We start from the raw sequence: 20,824 nt of genomic DNA, 5'->3' as shown, positions 1-20,824 counted from the left end.
CCAAGGACTGGTTTTGTTTCTCATTAATACTAGTTCTCCCTTCCAGTAAGTCCATTTATGCCATCCTAAAACTGCCATGGACACAAAGAAGAAGAATTTGATCTGACGAAACTGGAGAGCTAGGAAAATTAAAGGGAGGATTGGAAAATATTTCAGGACATTCTGTATCTTTGACAATAATTTCAACTGGCAAACTTGGAAATTCCATACTCCTTTCTCAGTGGCCTATTGTATTTTGGAGAGGGTTGGAAAGGTTAGATCCATTCTGTTAAGAAGTGAACTTCTTGTTTTCAATTATTCTGTTTGCCTTACATATACTAAATCTATATGCAAGACTATTCTGGTGGGCTCAGTCCTGTAAGAACATGATCTTTATTGATCATTTTAAAGTATACAGTTCCCTTTGACTATGTGAACAGCCCTGTACTAGTTCTGAACTGTCTACTGTCTTAAGCAATTTGTGCTAGAAATTGACTGAGAAACTAAAATGAATATCAATACCCTTTTTGCCAAGATAATGACTTTTGGGATGGAAGTGCTTTTAATGTCTGGGGTGCTGGCTTCTGAGATTAAATTAGATATGTTGGGGGGGGCGTTCTTCCAGTGGCATAGATCTAAACAAGTGGAAAGACTTCCACCAATGGCGTATGATGCCTTTTCCCATCCTGCAGCAGCCCAAATGCCTTAGAAACAGGATCTGAGGGAGCATTTGGGGCAGTTACAGGAGCGGGGAGACAGGAAAATGGCACTTTGTGGATGGAAGTCCTTGTCCTCACAGAAACATTAGTCTGGATCCAGTCATTGTTTCACACTGATTCCTAGAGAGCCATTCAGTGAAACTTTAGCCTGGTGATCTCTAGTTATGTTAATAGCATCGTATCCATGGATATAGTAACCTCTCCAAGTTTCAAAAAAAAAAAGACTCAGAGACTTCTATAGAATGCTTAATTCAATATTTCCCATCAGTTTTATTTTTGAACCCAAGAATGAGATGCTCAATGTGTAGATCACATTGAAAGGACTAAAATACCATAGAATCAACTGGAAACCGAACAGTAGTTTTCCAGCCTCCTGCCATTTTCAAACCACTTGATAATATAAGGGTTTCCATAGAACATGAGCACTACTGTGCCCACGGATTTACACTTGATTATTCTACACTTGGTGACTCTTAGAATACATCAAACCCTGCACTTTTCAATTGAGACATCATTGGATGATATGAATGTTCTACTTGTAGACTTACAGGTGCAATGAGATATTCACACATGACAGCAGCACATAACGTTGTAGTCATCAACTGATGCATATACATGTGTGAAAGCCCTACAGGCTCTTATGCTCAGATTCTTGCTGATTCCACATGGTTATTTCATTGGAAGTACAATCTAAGAGAATTCCCTTACAGTTACAACTGCGTGAACCAGCACCTCTTTGCAGGACTTACATATATATCCATAAATACCTATACTGTTTTAATTACTCAGAAAACAGCTACCACAGTCATACACATCAATAGCCATCTGTAAAGCACCCCCCTTGGAGACATTAGTTCACATAACCAGCATGCCCACCCAATTCATGCCTACTTATGAGTCCCCAGGTACCCTAAACATGGTTGCAGGCAATCAAAAGTATAGGGAGAGGATGAGGAGTCACAGCGCAACTGAACCTGGTTTATGTTCTGAGGCTGATTTACACTTGTTTGCTGAGACTTGTTACATTATTTCATAAACATTATTTGGTTACCAACAAATGAGTCACTTGAGGAACAATTCACGCTTTGTCTGTTGTTCAAAAAGCTGGCTTGCAGCAGATCTTTTTCAACATAATCTGCTTTGTATTAACAGTTGGCTTCAATAAGCATGTAACCTTTTAAATCAATTAATTCTCCAGGAAGGTACCGAAGTACACAATGGATTCTTAGCAGCTGGCGACAGATTATGCACAAATGCATTTATTTAAGCCCTGACACCATTTCTGTATTTTTTTAAAAAAAAAAAATTGCAGGGGCAAATAAGAGTGGAAAAGCTGAAGGAGGAGATGGAGTACACGATCCATTTCCTCCTTCTACATTCCTGCCCCAAGCAGTTCACTCCCCCAGTTTTAAAATGTGTGCTGGCAAGCAAAGGTGATTTACAGTGATTGAGAGTAGAGAAAAGGTAAGCAAGGTGAGGCTTCCGCCCACAGCATCTCTGGTCTCAAATCAGTCACTTTATATCTGTCTATCACATTTTTATCCTTCCTTCAAGGAACATAAGACAATGTGCATAGCTTTCCTTTCCTCCAGCAACACCTAGGCTAGAGTGAGAGAGAAAGTGACCGAGCCAAGTTCATCTGCAGGACTATTTTGTTGCAGTTACCTCCCTCTAATTGCATAGATTTCACCTGAATTAGAATGAAGTAACTCTGCATCGGTATGCACTGTCAGTGGGAGAAAATGAGGGTTAACATCTGTGTCTCAACAGTCCTAATTCTAATCAATTCATCACATTGACTCTCAATCAATTTCCTCTAAAATTAATTTTCCTGCATTAATTTCATTATTTTCTCATTCAGTTTAAAACACTTAGAATTTTTTTTTTTTTTAAACTTTGAACGCATGAATAGCCTGGTTGACTGAAAATACTTGTTCTGTATGCTAAAATCTCCAAGGAAATGTTTTGATTAAATCTCATAGTTTATAAATTGCTTACAGCATTCACAAGATGTCTTCATCTTATTATTATTCTCACCAAATGAGTGAGCTGAGCATGCATAACTGATGGCAACTTTATCCATTTATTTCCTAGAGGTGTATGCCACCTCTCCAGACCTGCTTAAGGCAGCTCACAACTAAAACAGTAAAATAAAATGAGGCAAATAAGAGAATAAGAGCCACAAAAAAATCAGTAAAATAAGCCAACTCAATAAAATAACAAGACCTTTATTGACCAGGCCAATTAAAAATGCCAATAAAACACAGCCTATAAAAGCAAGTCAGGGCATAAAACATTAAAATCTCTTCATCATTTTGCACTGATTGGCTCCTTTTATCCTTGTTGCATAAAACTCAGATAGATTCTTAATGGGGAAAGAAATAAGTAGGCATAGCTTCTTTAACTATAATTACTTCCAAAAACTATGAATTTTCTAACACCTTCACTACTGCTGTACTTACTGATATTAGGGTCTGAACATTGCAAGTTTTTGGTAACACTTAATACTTAGTGTTTGTACAGTGCTTTCAGTATTCCATGTGAATTCATCCTTACAACAGCCCTGCAAGGCAGCCCTTCATACTGTCCCCATATGAGGGGAGGGGCTGAGTCTGAGAGAAAGTGGCTTGCCTGTGGTCAGATACTTTTCTATAGAGATCGTGTTATTAATTAATTGAGTTTTCAGCTTTTGAATTATCTTTCTCTCACCTTTCCTCCTGCATTGAGATGTTATGGATTTGGGACAGATCTCCCTTAACTAATAAACATTTTTTGAATGGGGCCAACTTCCTGTTCCCATGATCATACCTTATCAACATATATATGAACGTATGAACATATGAAGCTGCCTTATACTGAATCAGACCTTTGGTCCATCAAAGTCAGTATTGTCTTTTCAGACTGGCAGCGGCTCTCCAGAACATTTAAAATAATGTTCTATTTGAAAAATTTGCAATATAAAAAGGGTGGTGGTGGAGGGTCTAGCAGCTCCCATTATCTGAAAAACTTTGTTCTATTGTACCCCCACCATCTAAGAAAAAGTCCATCTTATTAAAGTCATTCCTTTCCCATGCATCTGAATTCCCCAACAGCAACTGCGGTTTAATTTTTTTTTAATTAAAGAAAGCAGGCATGATATAAAAAAGTATCTTGAGTTCATATCTAACCTTATTCCAAGTCATAAGAAGAATTCTAATTTATTCTCTGAATATCTCATCCCCCTTTTAAAAAACCATACTGGACCCTCATGGGGAGATCACAACTCAGGGCTTCTTTGTAGCAGGAACCCCTTTGCATATTAGGCCACACACCCCTGATGTACCCAATCCTCCTCAAGCTTATAATAGGCTTTGTACTAAGAGTCCTGTAAGCTCTTGGAGGATTGGTTAAATCAGGGGTGTGTGGCCTAATATGCAAATGAGTTCCAGCTACAAAAAAACCTTTGTCATCACTAATGTTCAAAAAACAGTTCGAGAGACACTTATTAACACTTATTATTTTTTTTTTTTTTAAACTTTGAACGCATGAATAGCCTGGTTGACTGAAAATACTTGTTCTGTATGCTAAAATCTCCAAGGAAATGTTTTGATTAAATCTCATAGTTTATAAATTGCTTACAGCATTCACAAGATGTCTTCATCTTATTATTATTCTCACCAAATGAGTGAGCTGAGCATGCATAACTGATGGCAACTTTATCCATTTATTTCCTAGAGGTGTATGCCACCTCTCCAGACCTGCTTAAGGCAGCTCACAACTAAAACAGTAAAATAAAATGAGGCAAATAAGAGAATAAGAGCCACAAAAAAATCAGTAAAATAAGCCAACTCAATAAAATAACAAGACCTTTATTGGCCAGGCCAATTAAAAATGCCAATAAAACACAGCCTATAAAAGCAAGTCAGGGCATAAAACATTAAAATCTCTTCATCATTTTGCACTGATTGGCTCCTTTTATCCTTGTTGCATAAAACTCAGATAGATTCTTAATGGGGAAAGAAATAAGTAGGCATAGCTTCTTTAACTATAATTACTTCCAAAAACTATGAATTTTCTAACACCTTCACTACTGCTGTACTTACTGATATTAGGGTCTGAACATTGCAAGTTTTTGGTAACACTTAATACTTAGTGTTTGTACAGTGCTTTCAGTATTCCATGTGAATTCATCCTTACAACAGCCCTGCAAGGCAGCCCTTCATACTGTCCCCATATGAGGGGAGGGGCTGAGTCTGAGAGAAAGTGGCTTGCCTGTGGTCAGATACTTTTCTATAGAGATCGTGTTATTAATTAATTGAGTTTTCAGCTTTTGAATTATCTTTCTCTCACCTTTCCTCCTGCATTGAGATGTTATGGATTTGGGACAGATCTCCCTTAACTAATAAACATTTTTTGAATGGGGCCAACTTCCTGTTCCCATGATCATACCTTATCAACATATATATGAACGTATGAACATATGAAGCTGCCTTATACTGAATCAGACCTTTGGTCCATCAAAGTCAGTATTGTCTTTTCAGACTGGCAGCGGCTCTCCAGAACATTTAAAATAATGTTCTATTTGAAAAATTTGCAATATAAAAAGGGTGGTGGTGGAGGGTCTAGCAGCTCCCATTATCTGAAAAACTTTGTTCTATTGTACCCCCACCATCTAAGAAAAAGTCCATCTTATTAAAGTCATTCCTTTCCCATGCATCTGAATTCCCCAACAGCAACTGCGGTTTAATTTTTTTTTAATTAAAGAAAGCAGGCATGATATAAAAAAGTATCTTGAGTTCATATCTAACCTTATTCCAAGTCATAAGAAGAATTCTAATTTATTCTCTGAATATCTCATCCCCCTTTTAAAAAACCATACTGGACCCTCATGGGGAGATCACAACTCAGGGCTTCTTTGTAGCAGGAACCCCTTTGCATTTTAGGCCACACACCCCTGATGTACCCAATCCTCCTCAAGCTTATAATAGGCTTTGTACTAAGAGTCCTGTAAGCTCTTGGAGGATTGGTTAAATCAGGGGTGTGTGGCCTAATATGCAAATGAGTTCCAGCTACAAAAAAACCTTTGTCATCACTAATGTTCAAAAAACAGTTCGAGAGACACTTATTAACAGCCTGGGATGTTGCACGGCGGCTGCAACAGAAAGGAAGAATCAGCAAATACCTCCTCCCTTCTTGCCCAAGCAGAATGATTTCGTCATCCACTTATACAACATAGATTTGGATCCAACACGGAACCCCCAGAGGATGCTGGTTCCATTTAAATCGGTTCCATTTAAATAGTTAATATAGTCTGCTCTATATATACATGTTCTTTTAAATGCATTGAGTTTTGATTAAGAATAGTGACTAGTCACTGTACCTGAAACCAATGCCTCAAGCTTATACAGATTTATACAAAAAAGATTTCCTTTGTCACTTACATGAGCTAATCTACTATCCATGATTTCCAAAATGCAGGGCAATACAATCTCGCAAACACCCCTCCCCTCCAAAGAAGTTATGGAGGTTTCTAGTACAATTAAAATATAATGTTAACTAAAAGCATGTGTTCTTTACATTTGTTATGGATTTAGAATTTCACATTAATAAAACCAATCAAAACCATCAGTGACACAAAAACTTTTGTTCCAGCCCGACATCATAGCCAAATACACAAGTTTCATTCCCTGGCACAAGAGCCTCTGATGGAAGTGTTTTGAAATAAATGTTTTGCACCCCTTCCTAAAGACCAAGAGGAGGATGTACTCAAACAGGTCTCTCATTGGACCACAGTTTCAGGACTGCAGCAGTGAAGGCCAGGCTCCCTGCTGCTGATGTCACATTCATGCAGTGCGGCCACCTGAAGAAGGGCCCCTTTTCTGTTGAAGACTTTCCTAGGAAGAGAGGTTAATCTGTGGATAACAACTGCATTACATAGTCATATTGAGATAATGTTTGTGAAGATTTTTGAATGCCCTAAAGCATAACATAAATACGTTGCTGAATGCATGCAGCCATGGCAAGGCAAGTACTGTAAACTTATGTCCCCATAAATATGGTCTTGCATTTTTTCATTGTTCAAACCATTACAAGCCACTCTTTTTCATGACAGATAGTTTTTTAATCCTTGGCCATATTTTTCTGCTTTTTTTGAGCAGGAACGCAGTTCCAGCTGGCTTGGCATCAGGGTGTGTGGCCTAATATACAAATGAGCTTCTGCTGGATTTTTTCCACAACAAATATATGAAATATACTTAAGTGCATACAAACTACAGGTGGTTACTAAAAACTTAAATTTTACATGGCAAGTTTAATCATGAACAGTGCAATAAGTTGTAGAAATGAAGGAAGTTTTCAAACCTTCTCAATCAGCATAAATTGCTTGGAAAAAAGGGTTGCCAGTAGGAGATGGGGGAAGGCAAGTACTTACGGAAGGGGGAGGCAGTGATCTTTGTTCCACACAATGATGTCACTTTCTTAACATAACCTGGAATTGCCGGCATTGCACCTTCCTAGAACATTACTCCAGTGCTATGCTGGTGCTTCCAGGTTGTGTGCTGATGTCATTGTGTGGTGACAAAGATCACCACCACCACCCCATTTTGCCAGCCTGCTTCCATTCGCTGACCAGATGAGCATTGGTGGACATCAACAACAATTACCAAGAGTTTGCCCACCATTGCAGGCACCTGGTAAACCTGTTGAATAACCTAGGTCCTTCTTGTGAACAGACATAGCTACCATATCAACAACAGTTTAAATTTTAGTGCATTGTTTAATTTCTAGAATCAGATTTGCTGAGGCTCAACCCTTTGTGAAGCCATACCATGGAAAAGTAGTTCAGCAGGCATCAGCATAGCTTAGAACCTTTCTCCTTGAAGTGTTAATTTTTTATTTGCAAGGTTCTTGCATTCAAAAGTTTTAGATCTTCTGGTAACCAGGAGGGGTGGAGTCCATTTTAGTGCTCCAGCATTCTACCACTTCATTCCCATACTTACACTGACGCATTCTAAAGCCAGTATGGAAGTTTTTTCCATATAAGATAATTTTGTTTACTTCAGTTTTAGCCAACATTTTTAGCATTATAGTGGGATTTCAAAGAAGTCATATACCATGAAAAATGTTTACTTCCCAGTTAAGTCAAATATTTAAACATTTGCTCTCTTTAATCCTTTCTACATAAATATAAGCTTAGAGGAATTTGAATGGAAATTTCAGTACAGCCCTGCATAGCAATGATTTCAGGAACAAAGTGTGTTAGGGATAGCCAATGATGTTCAAAATACCACCAAACTCTTATAAATTGTCACCTCTGTATTTCACTGCATACCCTGACCTGGGTAGCCTAAGCAAGCTCCATCTTTTCGGATCTCAGAAGCTACGCAGGGTCAGCCCTGGCTGTTATTTGGATGGGAGGTCACCAAGGAATACCTGGGTGAAGACACAGAGTCAGGCAATGGCTAACCCCCCCTGAATGTCTCTTGCCTTGAAAACTGTATGGGGTCACCATAAGTCAGCTATGACTTGACAGTAAAAAGATTTCACTACATATACAGGCTAGTCGAAATGTCATCAGATCTCAGAAGCTAAGTATGGTCAGCGCTGGTTAATTTTTAGATGGGAGAGCACCAAGGAAGTCCAGGGTGACTACGTAGAGGCAGGCAATGGCAAGCCACATCTGTTCATCTCTAGCCTTGAAATCCCCCCCTATGAAGTTGTCATAGATTGGCCACATCTTGATGGCACTATCCATCACCACACAGCAAATGCATCCAGGGCTTTTTTGTAGTAGGAACTCCTTTGCATATTAGGCCACAACCCACTGATGTAGCCAATCCTTTAAGAGCTTACAGGGCTCCTATTGTAAGCTCTTGGAGGATTGGCTACGTCAGGGTGTGTGGTCAAATATGCAAATGAGTTCCTGCTATAAAAAAAGCCCTGGGTGCATCTAACCAGTCTCCGAAACATGTAATGTGTGAAGTGTCTTCAAAGGAATGCTGAAGATGGTGTCCATGATGTATATCTTTTTTTTCCTTTTGTCATTGGCTAAACATTTTTTTACACTATGAATCATTACAAAAAGCCTAAAGGTAAAAGGTAAAGGTAGTCACCTGTGCAAGCACCAGTTGTTTCCAACTCTGGGGTGACGTTGCTTTCACGTTTTCACAGCAGACTTTTTTATGGGGTGGTTTGCCATTGCCTTCCCCAGTCATCTACACTTTCCCCCCAGCAAGGTGTGTACTCATTTTACTGACCTCGGAAGGATGGAAGGCTGAGTCAACCTTGACCCGGCTACCTGAACCCAGCTTCCGCCGGGATCGAACTCAGGTCGTGAACAGAGCTTAGGACTGCAGTACTGCAGCTTTACCACTGCACCACGGGGCAAACCTTGTAATAGGCATGTTAATTAGAGATGCCAAAAGTTTCACAGAGAATGTTTTTTTTATAGTCAAACGTCATGTTTGTGTCTATATCAGATGTGAGCTGATCACTGGGTCTGCTTGGTGTGGCACCAAATGACTCAAATCCAGGCCAAGCAAGTTTGCATCAGGATTTTACGAAACTACATGAATGTTGTTGTTCCAAACAGAGTGGCACTCATTAACATCACTAAGGACTACCAAGGCAAACAGCAAACAGCTGAATTTTTTTTTAAGCACAGCATTTATTTACTTATGATGTATATGATTTGTGCCTGATCTAATTGTATATTTAAACAACTGCCTGCCAAACAGAGCAGCAGCACAGCAAGGAGTGGGGAAGCAGCTGTCAAACAGCAGGTTATGAAGATGAGCCCCAAATAAGTTGATAAGGAGAAAAACAGTCCGGCAAAAATCTGCTTGTGAACAGGGTGTGAGTCGAACCAGTGGGTGCTGTGCATCCTTAATGATCAAGGAGCCCCCCCAAAAATATGAATGTATGCAACAGGACCTACCCTGACCCAGATGGCTCAGGCTAGCCTGATCTCATCAGATCTTGGAAACTTATAATAGCCTCAGAATGGGTTGACAAAACTCCTCCAGCCGTTGAGCATTGGCTACTCAAACTTTGGGACTTATTCCTTCTTCACAAACTAGCCTACAATACTTATGAATACTCAATAGATTGCTATGAACAAAGCTATATCAGTCTGGTTCCCCTTCGTCTCATACCTGATGGAACATGAAATTTTACCTAATAATCTGTCTTACTGGAGTCTGATCTATTTTTGACCCGTTAATTAACACATTTCTTTCTTTTCTTTTCTTTTCTTTTCTTTTCTTTTCTTTTCTTTTCTTTTCTTTTCTTTTCTTTTCTTTTCTTTTCTTTTCTTTTCTTTTTTGAGGGGGGAGGAAGGAAAGGCTGAATTGTGCATATGTAATGTATACCTTATAAGAGCCCCGTGGCGCAGAGTGGTAAAGCTGCAGTACTGCAGTCAGAACCCTCTGCTCATGACCTGAGTTCGATCCCAGCGAAAGCTGGTTCAGGTAGCCGGCTCAAGGTTGACTCAGCCTTCCATCCTTCCAAGGTTGGTAAAATGAGTACCCAGCTTGCTGGGGAGAAAGTGTAGATGACTGGGGAAGGCAATGGCAAACCACCCCATAAAAAGTCTGCCATGAAAACGTTGTGAAAGCAACATCACCCCAGAGTCGGAAACAACTGGTGCTTGCACAGGGGACTACCTTTACCTTTAATGTATACCTTAAATCTCAAGTTTGTCTTTGTACTGATTTTATACTGCTCTAAATAGCACTATTTCTCGTAATGCCTTTTTTTTCTCAATAAACTTTTTTTTAAAAAATCCTGGAAACTAAGCAGGGTCAGCTCAGGTTAGTATTTGGATGGGAGATAGCAATGGCAGGCAATGGAAAACCGCTTCTATTCATCTCTCGCCTAGCAAACTGTACTGAGTTGCTGTAAGTTGGCTTCAACTTGACAACATTCCCCACTACTATGCAACGTGAGCAGTGGTGGTTCTAGCATGCTATCTCCAGTTCTCCAAAAAGACTATCTTTTGAAGAGCAATGTTCTGTGTTTCTTGAAAATGCACATTGTTGTGAGTTGCAAATAGAACTCCGGGAGTTCCCTCACTTTATATATCTCTATATACCCTTTTGCCCTCTTCTTGTTCAGCAAGTAGAGATTCATATTTCTATCAATGTGCCCTTTCTACCAGCCATATAATTTTCCACTGTCCTGCTTGGCTTGTTTGAGTTCATAGAATTCATTCTAAATATCACTTGCTTCTCCGGGAATTGGCAACTCTGCTTAGAAGCATAGCTGCCATCTCCCAAGTTGGAAAGTTCCTAGAGATTTGGGAGTGGACCTGGGCAGAGGGCAGAGTTTGGTATAGAATCCACCCTCCAAGATAGCCATTTTCTCCAGGGGGACTGTTCTCTTTATCCCGGAGATCAGTTGTAGTTCAGGGAGATCTCCAAGCCCCATCTGGAGGCTGGCGACCCTAGTTAGGAAGATGGTGATTCAGAATCCAGTTTTGCTTTTATCAACAAGGCAACACGGCTGACTTTTAATCTTATGCACTGTGATAAGAAGCTGCTCTGGCTCAGACAAAAGCTCTTCAAAAACAAGCACCAAGTGGCTGAAATCCCGTAAAAGGAGGTTGTTTCCATTAAAGTAATAAGATGGGTCACAGGGTCACTGTACCAGAGCGTACATACTTAGACAGCTTAATTGCAAACAAAATATGTTACAAAGAACTCGCAAGTATTTGGAATATTAGTTCATTGTGACCCTCTTTGAACTTCTCTGTTTTAATTTGCCCCTCAGACATGCTGGCATCTCATCACTTGGGGAGCCCTTTAAAACTGACATTGCTGCAGATCTGTGGATATTATCCAAATATACACAACAAAAGCTACAATTTGGAGGTTTTTCTGTGACCACCATAGGCCTAAGAGACATATTAACATTTGCAGCACAATGCCATCTTCAGAGGGTGTAACTCAATGATAAAGTAACAAATCTCCCATCGCTTTCAATACTTGTGGTGGAGGCATTGAATTCAGATTCTGGCACTGGGAAGAAACAATTGGATATGATGCCTCATTGCCTGGATCAGCTATTTTCCCAAAGTAGGGAAAATATATGTACAATAGGGTTCCCTAAGTCCCTCCTGACCAATAGTGGGGGTGGGGGGGAATAGGATTGTCAGATCCAGTTTGGGAAACTCCTGGAGATTTGGGGGTGGAGCCTTGGGAGGTCAGGGGCATTGGTGGGGTACAACACCATAGAGTTCACCCTTCAAAGCATCCATTTTCTCTAGGGGAACTGATCTCTATAGTATGAAGATGAGTCATAATTCTGGGGGGGGGGGCAGGCCCTACCTGGAGGCTGGCATCCCTAGGTGCCAATATATTCTTGTAAACAGGATTTCCAGACTCTATAACTGGAATAAATAAACCAATTTGTCTCAGTTTGCTTTCTTGCATGATAATTTGTGATGTATTCTCCATCTGGACCATTGGGTAGCAACAGCTGTGTTATGTATCTATCCCTTTTATACCATGGTCATTTCGGGAAAAAACACACACATACACACAACAACATATCCTTAGAATTTTTGGTCAATATAAGATTGTTTTCTTATGTCTCCTTCGCTGGCACTCTAGGCACTATACCATGCTGGTTCAGGAAGGTAGCTCCTGGGTTTGACTCTGGGTGTTTTTACACTAGCAGTTTGCGACTCTCTATCTCCGCATTGTAAACTCAACTTTTACATTACATAACATTCTCATAACTGTTTCGCATCGTTGCTTCCCAAGGCATTTACATTTGTTTCAGTGAGGTGGGTTTTGATGCCACCACAAAAGCGTTTTTCTTGAGACTAGTTTTGGTCTGGTCTTTTCTCTTTGGTCTGGTCTTTTCTCTTTGGTCTGGTCTTTTCTCTTTTCAAACTTGTATTGTAAAAGTTTTCCTGCATTTTAAAAGACTCTTCCAAAAGCCACCACAAGGTGCAGTAATTTGCATGAGAACTGACAGCACTTGAAATTTTTACATATCATTGCTTGCCTCATCTAGTAATTTAAATTTGTATTGTTTTTGCAGTGTTGACATGATTTCCAAGCAATTGTATACATTTAACTAAGCACTGGTATTCCGGCTGCCCTCTGATCAGAGACACCCCCCCCAAAAAAAAAATTGAAACAATTAAATGTAAAAGGAAAATAATTAAAGCCAAACAGTGGCAGGCGATTTGAAGACTCTAAAACTCTGGATCAAACTGAATGTAAAAACACCCTCTGTTATATCGGCAATAAGATACAACTTTTGTCTGAAAGAGATTGTTCTGGACTAGTAGTTAGGGATGGGCATGAACTGGGAAAATGGAGGTTTGTGAAGGTTCATGGTTCGTGAAGTGTCACGAACCTCCTCAGATCTTTCTGTTTAACAAACTGGTTCAGGGTTCGTGGTTCATGATGCAGCAGGGCTAGCTAACACCATTCATATGCCTTCTGAGTTCACTCAGTGAGTTGTGCCACTACGGCTTGAAAAAGCCAATCTTTTTAAATGACTTTTTCAAGCCCAGCATCAGTGGGTCTGCTGACAAGAACCACATGGGAGGTTTGAGGGGCAGGATTGCACAACCAAGGTTCACAAACCATGAACCAGGTTCAGTTTGTGATGAATTTTGGTTTGTACACATCCCTACTAGTAATACTGTATTTGCTATTACAGCTGCTTATTTTGGGAAGTGTGGCCAAGTGGCTTATAAAGAAGCAATTTTCTGCATGGTTATTTCTGATGTGGTGATAAAATCTACAGCAGAAACAGAAAAAAACTAATGAAAATATTACATTTTAAATCTCCCCAGTTGTGAATCAAGATGGCCAACCCCTGATCGAAGGCAAGCTGAAAGAAAAACAAGTCCGATGGAAATTCATCAAAAGATGGAAAACCCGCTATTTTACTCTTGCTGGCAACCAGCTTCTCTTTCGCAAAGGAAAATCGGTACGTTAGCAGAAAGGTCCCTTATATTTAGTAATTCTCTGATAACCAATACAAAGTTTATTGATGACCAAGGAGACACCACCTCCTAAAAGTACTGGAACTATGCATTCAAAATGGAAGGGTTTTTTTTCCCAGCAGGGTGTTGAAAGTATATCTACACTTCAAACTTAAATTGGTTTTACACCAATTTAACTATTATCACTGCCCCCAAAGTCTCTTACAGTGCAATGCTGAACAGAATTACACCTTTCTAAGTTCATAACAAAATGTATTGTCAAAATCAATGCTGAAGTCTCCCCTCCCCCACACACTTCTTTTCTTTCTGTATTCTAGAAAGATGACCCAGATGACTGCCCCATTGAGCTTAGTAAGGTCCAGAGTGTCAAAGCTGTGGCCAAGAAACGCAGAGATCGCAGCCTTCCCCGGGCCTTTGAAATCTTCACAGACAGTAAGACATACGTTTTCAAGGCCAAAGATGAAAAGAACGCAGAAGAGTGGCTCCAGTGCATTAATGTCGCAGTTGCACAAGCCAAAGAAAGGGAAAGCAGAGAAGCAACTACATACTTGTAAAAACTATAGGCCTGTTCATACCATTCTGTTAAACATGGAATTACAAAGTGTCTCATTATTCGAAAAGGAAGAGAGCTACTTTCACATCTCAGTATAGTGGCTGACAATTGGGCTACATTCCTCATTTGCAAGAAGAGCTGAAGTGATGCAGCATGTTCACACTAGCATAGTGTTCACTTCAGTTTAAGGAACAACTGCTTTAACTCCTGTCCTCTAATGCTACAGTACAGAATACAGTCAACTGTACTTGTTCTCAAGATTATCTCTGTCCACCCAAACTATACACCTATGGTCCTATCTAGAAAGCAAATGCAACTAGAGTTATCCTTGCATGATTTCAAGGAACATGCCTATCATTAAGGAGATAAAAAGCAAAGAATGCACAGATTTTATAAAGTTATATATGAACAACAGAAGCAAGAAATCTCTCTCCAGAATAACACTTGCAGGTGTACTAACATTATTTGCTATTGTCCTTGTGAAGAGAGCTTAAGTAGCATGTGATCAAGACTATGCTTGCTGAGTGACACAGTGGCTGGGCCCCTCTTTTACAGAATCTGCAGTTGTTGCTTAGCAAGGGAAAAGTTCAGCCAGATGGCAATCCTAAGACTCCCTTCTAAACATCATAAGATGACCTGTTCAATTGCCAATGCCTACCACATTTTTCTTTGGAAAACTTTAGGTCATATCCAAGGCCATTCTCATTCTTCCAGTATTAATACATACAGCCATGCATAGTTTTCCCGACATCATTTGACTGTATTTTAGATAGGTTTAGGGCTCATTCAGGCTTGCTTTGTACATAGACCCTGAATCGTGACACTGCTATGTTTGCTTGACCATGATACTGTGCTTTCCAACTGCCATCTTATTCACACCCAGACCAATCCCAGACCTTACTGCTGTGGCCCTAATGAAAATTGACTGGTGGAATGACCAAATCAGGATTTCAAAATATTGTCAATTTGCATCTTATTTGTGAAGCTTGGAGACAGATCACAGTACACAAGAGAGAGCAAAGCTAGTCTCATTTGTGTAATGGGAAATCAGACTGAAAGTGGCTGGTGATTCCATGGTTGAGATGGGACCTAACCGTGGGTCATGCAGGTCTAGCTGTCATCCATGCCTTGAGTCTCAACAATGAAAGTGGGTTCTAAATAAAGTGAATAAGCAAACTGAGCAAGACATGGATATCCTCTAGCCCATGCACTGATTTTTTTTTAAAGCTCTTGTTCCTTCGATCCTGAGTGTTAAACTAATAAGTATACGGGGCAGGGCCTTATTTATGGTAATGCAGTAGAACCATTGGAGGTTAAAAATTAAAACTGAATAGTGATAAAGAGGAAAGGATATTTTCCTTTATCAGATAGCCCTATGAGTCAGCAAGAGAAGCGTGGGAGCTGCTGGCTTAGCCTAGTGGAGGTGTCTGTTCACTGAATAGCTTGCAGTGCCCACAGTAGACTACTAACATTAGGACTCACACTGGTACTGGGCACTGCTAGCCACTTGGCAGCTGCTGTGTCCCACATTTAGGGTTGCCAGCTTCCAGGTGGGGCCTGGAGATCTCCCACTATTGTAATTGATCTCCAGACAATAGAGATCAGCTCCCCTAGAGAAAATGGCTGCTTTGGAGGGTGGATTCAGTGGCATTGCTGAGGTCCCTCCCTACTCCAAACCACCCCTTCCTCAGGTTCCACCCCCTAATCTCCAGGTATTTCCCAGCCCATTGCTGAGAGCCCTACTACTTCCATCTCCGTCTCACAGCATCTTTGGTCAGGTCAGGTCCCACTCCCCTTAGCTTTCCACTCTGCAGCAGTGGTCTTTTTAGCCCCATCAAACTGTCCCATAGGTCACTGCTGTGTATCTGAAAAACTCCTCAACAGGATCTTGGTTGTTCAGTAAGACTTGGTCTCACTTTGAGTTTAGAAAGTTTATTTTTCTGTTCTGCCAGGCTTTTAGCTGAAGTTGGAACTGATGTTCTGCTGCTGCTGTTTTTATTGTTTTTGTTGCTTGTTTTTTTTTTAAAAAAATAGCAGTTTGAAAATGTTTTACATTCCAATTGTTATTTGAAATACTTCATGTGCTGTATTGAAAGCCATACATTGAATATCATGGAGGAAAACAGCAGGTGGGAAATATAGGTACAATATTGACTTTGGGATGGACACTCATATGAGCCAAGGTGATTTGGAGGACAACCAAAACAATGTTCTGATAAAACAGGAATTGTACTGACGTGCAGATGGATGGGGGGGACCCACATCAGATAATCTGAGGGGTTGCATAAACCATGGAGTGCCTAATGGATAGATATGTTCACAACTGCCTGTGTTCTTTCATTACTTTTTTCTTGGGGAGGGGGGTGAGATTTAGCTGATTTTAAGAAAATCAATGAATGTCTATTTGCGTCTATGTGATGTATACCTGACACCTGTCAGCTGCTGGTTATCCATCCAAGAGTGGAATCCTCAGGAAAGTAACACTCTTCTCTGCTCATTGACTTGAATGGGCTTAGAAGGGCGTAACTCTGCTGAAGATATCACTGCAGCTCAGCAAACCTACTCCATTAGTGTAGCATGGATAGTTTGAAGATGTTCTTGTAAATGATAAGATTTATGCTTGGGAAGTTATTACTGCTCTGATTTTATACCTCTAACACTGCCACATTTGTCAGAGTATTGTTCCTTTAGCAGAGTATGTTTTAGAAAACAATGTTTAAATTAAAATCTAGGAGTTTTATCTCTGGGTCTATGAGTTGTATGTTAATGTTCTTTAGCCTCATCCCACTTCTTCAGTCAATGCTGGTCAACTAGCCCGGTGACCACTGTTTATTTTTCAGAAATGTCTCCTGCCTAATTACTGTCATACTTGGCCAAAAAGCTGCTGCTGTCTTTAAGTTCTGGGGCCCTTAGAAGGGATAGGCCTTCTTGACATAACATGACTTCTATGATCACAGCAGCTGTACTTATAAGAACTATATAGCCCTTGAGGGCTCAGAGTTTAAAAGCACATCTCTAAAGGAGATCTTTATGGCAGGCCAAACATCCTTTTCTGGGTTTCCAACATCCAAAACCTGTGAACAAACAAAATGAAATGTTTCTTGTACAATGCATATCTGGCCACTTTTAGGCGATTCTTGAAAAGTATGTCTTTCATGGATAACTGCAATATATGCTCCCTTGCTTTCTTCTCTATTCTCATATCTCAAACGCTTTCTCTCCCAACTGATAAGATTAATCAAAACAGACAGCAGAAGAAGATCTTGTAGTGATTCCTCCTTTGTGTTTTTAATTCCGTCTGTGTTTGTGTTTATTTTGTTTGGTTGATGCTATTCCAACTCCATGTCTACTTAGACAAAGTTCCTTGAGAAGTCTGACAGACCCAAACCTATAAATACATTATTTCTTGGGGGATGGGGGTTACGCATGGTCCTACTGACACACTAAATACAAAACATAACACACAGGCCTCAAAGCATTTCAAATTATAGACTTGGCTTTCTCTTTCAGAAAGGTTGGCCTCAGATAGACAGTATATCTTATTCCCAGTCTTCACACTGTAATTAGGAAAGGAAATCATGCCTAAATCATGTCACACGGTATGTGACTGAGAACAAAACTCCTTATGAAGCACTTCCACATAAAGTGAAAATTGGGAGAACTTTCATACCAACAGGATATTTAGAGATAAAAAAAGAGATAAACTCAACAATGGCCCTAATCATGTGGGGTGGGGAGAGAGGGAAATCTGACAAGGAACCACAATAATTTTTTAAACCAGATCCAGACTGTATCAGCATCTCTGACAACCTAAAGAAAATTCTGAAATGTTAGGGATCTTGGAAAAACCATAGAAGAAAGTTAAATCCCCAGGTATGGAAGTGTTCTGGGTCTTTTTCCTTCACCTCTTTTCCTTCACTGCTGCATCAACATTGAATTTGGTCCAAATTGACCAACATAAAATTATAAAATTATACATAGTACTTACACTTATAATTATAAATTCAATGTTGGTCAATTTGGTCAATTCTAGCAAGAACAGAGAATCCTTGCTGAGGAGTTTGTGGTATCCTTGATAGAAGCAGAGTTATCTGCCATCCCAATAATAAACACACTAGCAAAAGCACAAGTGCTGGGAAAAGAAAAATAAATATTATGTCATCTTTCCTGATATGATAGCTAACTTCAGATGTCTGAAAGGCCACTGTCTGGAAAGCTGCAAATTATCTTGCCATGAGGAGAAGGATTGAAGATAGTGGCACAGTCCATACAAGGGGCCAATTCACACAGCACAAAATAACTTCAAAGGGACCCAGAGGGTGGGTGGAAAGAAAGGAGGAATTGGCTTCAGAAAGCATGTGTACTCTGAGGACAACTCTTTCCCCCTTAAATTGTGTGGTTTCTTCCACCATCACCAGTCCCAACATGGCATTGTGTGTTGATCACAGTATATCATAAATTAAAATTACTTGAAAACTCTGTATTCAGAGGTTCGTGCCGTAAGTATGTTTTTGATTCTACAAATGTTCTGCTATCTGAAAGATGGGGCCAAGGCTGAGGGAGAAGCTGTTGCTTGGTGACAGAAGATGTGCTTTTTGCATGGAAGGTCTCAGGATCAGCCCCTGGCATCTTTAGTTGAATGATTGTGGCTAGCAGGCATTGGGAAAGATCCTTCTCTGTGCCTGAGTCCATTCGAGCCATTGCCCATCAGAGTACACAAGGCTGAGCTAGAGGAATTGGCATTCTGACTCATTATGGCACTGTCAGATGTTGCATCCACTAACAGCACAGTATCAACATTTGTGTTATTGCATAATTTCGGAGAGAGTTCCTCTTTACTTGGAAACCAGTGGGTGACAGGAGATGAAAGAGCCATGCTTCTGCAATCAACCCATCTATGTACTTTCTTCTTCTCCTGTCCTCCACCAAATGTAACAGGATCCCACTTATGCTGCAAAGCAGACATGAAGGGGGCTTTGACAATGTGTGGCAGAAGCTGTAGTTTTATTTCTTGCACACTTGTCTTCCTTGGTGAAACTCGACATAACGTAGGCAGAGTTTCCAGAATGTCTTCCTTCAAGATACTGGCCAGACCCAAACTCTGCTTAGTGTCATCTGGATTGCTGCATCACATTCCCTCTGACCAACCCTGGAACCCTTCTCCTGGATTAATTGTTTGTAATGTAATGTAATGTAAAATTTTATTTATATCCCGCCCTCCCCCGCCAGAGCAGGCTCAGGGCGGCTTACAACATTTAAAATGAACAATACAATAATAAAACATTAAGAACACATTAAAACCAATCAGTGATTAAAACATTCCTAGACTAACAGTGGCGGTAAGCATTATTAATTTAGCAGTAAACATTGGTACCATCATTAGTGAACGCCTGTTTGAAGAGGGCGGTCTTGCAGGCCCTGCAGAACTGATCTAAGTTCCGCAGGGCCCGCACCTCCTCTGGGAGCTGGGTCCAGAGTTGTGGGGCTGCGGCGGAAAAGGCCCGAGTGCGGGTGCTTTGCAGTTTTACTTCTTTTGGCCCAGGGATATTCAGTTTGTTTTTACCTACTGACCTCAGTGCTCTCTGGGGCTCATATGGGGAGAGACGGTCCCTCAGGTAGGTCGGTCCTTGGCCATATAGGGCTTTAAAGGTTATGACCAGCACTTTGTACCGGATCCGGTATACAATCGGCAGCCAGTGCAGTCCGCGCAGCCCAGGCCGTATATGCCTCCATCTTGGAAGACCAAGTAGCAGCCTGGCTGCCGCATTCTGCACTAGCTGTAGCTCCCGGGTCCGGTATAGAGGCAGCCCCATGTAGAGTCTAATTCAACCACTGCCTGAAAGACAAAGGACAAAGGAGCAATTTCTGGACAACCTGGCAACCCTTGCAGTAACCTCCCTGATAGCCCTAAGTATTACAGTGATGGGATGCAAAACACAAGACTCCGTTCTTAGTTCTGAAATCTGGCTTTGCCTTAAATTCTGCAGTTATTCAACCAAAGAATCTCAAATGAAGCCCTTACATTATGAAGGCCTGACATTATTGTAGAGGACAAAACAGACCATTCCACTGAGACATGTATGGCCTCCTGTGACAGACCCCTTCCACTTCCCTTTCTTAGAGGCAAGATTTTCCCTCCAATTTCTCTGTCCCTTCACTAACTGAGCAGCCCTGGTAACATGTTTATTCTTCCCTTGAAGAAACTTTTTTTTTTGTCCAACCCTTGTGTAAGATATTTTTTGGCTATTTGCTCAGCCCAGGAACTTGAGGAAAGGAGTACTTTCATCCTTAAACCCTCAAAAATGGAACTTGAGAAACTTCCAAAATTTAAAAATAACAAAAGGTTTTATTTAACATCAAGGGGAAAGGTCAAGTGAAATCAGGGGTTGAAATTATTGAGGTAAAAACAGTATATGTAAAGACTTTTGTTCTTATGTTTCAGGCTAAAGAGAGGTTCTTAAATTATTTAGATCGTTATATTGCGAGGCTTTTTTCCCAGTGTTTTCCCACTTTATTTGTATAATCACTGAGTCTTTTTGGTGCCCAGAAGGCTGGTATCATCTTCCCAGTACCCAAACCCCTTCTCTTTGGAACACCAATGCTCTTAATGGGCGTTTTCGCACTGACCTT

The 20,824-nt window shown here is 40.4% G+C and overlaps 1 protein-coding gene across 4 annotated transcripts in view; it reads left to right on the top strand.

Annotated features, from left to right (window-relative positions):
- The window catches only part of VEPH1 (ventricular zone expressed PH domain containing 1), a 180,597-nt gene extending 166,182 nt beyond the window's left edge, over positions 1-14,415 (top strand). For 2 of the 4 annotated variants that reach the window (XM_060242382.1, XM_060242381.1), the window contains 2 exons: positions 13,489-13,625; positions 13,959-14,415. In XM_060242382.1, coding sequence (XP_060098365.1) covers positions 13,489-13,625; positions 13,959-14,195 — 374 coding nt within the window. In that variant the 3' untranslated portion in view covers positions 14,196-14,415. Of the gene's footprint in view, positions 1-13,488; positions 13,626-13,958 lie in introns of those variants that run through there. The other 2 variants (XR_009555592.1, XM_060242383.1) reach the window with 1 other exon arrangement.
- The last annotated feature ends 6,409 nt before the right edge of the window (positions 14,416-20,824 follow it).

This window comes from Heteronotia binoei, chromosome 6, assembly GCF_032191835.1.
Source record: "Heteronotia binoei isolate CCM8104 ecotype False Entrance Well chromosome 6, APGP_CSIRO_Hbin_v1, whole genome shotgun sequence".
Lineage (NCBI taxonomy): Eukaryota > Metazoa > Chordata > Lepidosauria > Squamata > Gekkonidae > Heteronotia > Heteronotia binoei.
This window is presented reverse-complemented; position numbering and strand designations above follow the sequence as displayed.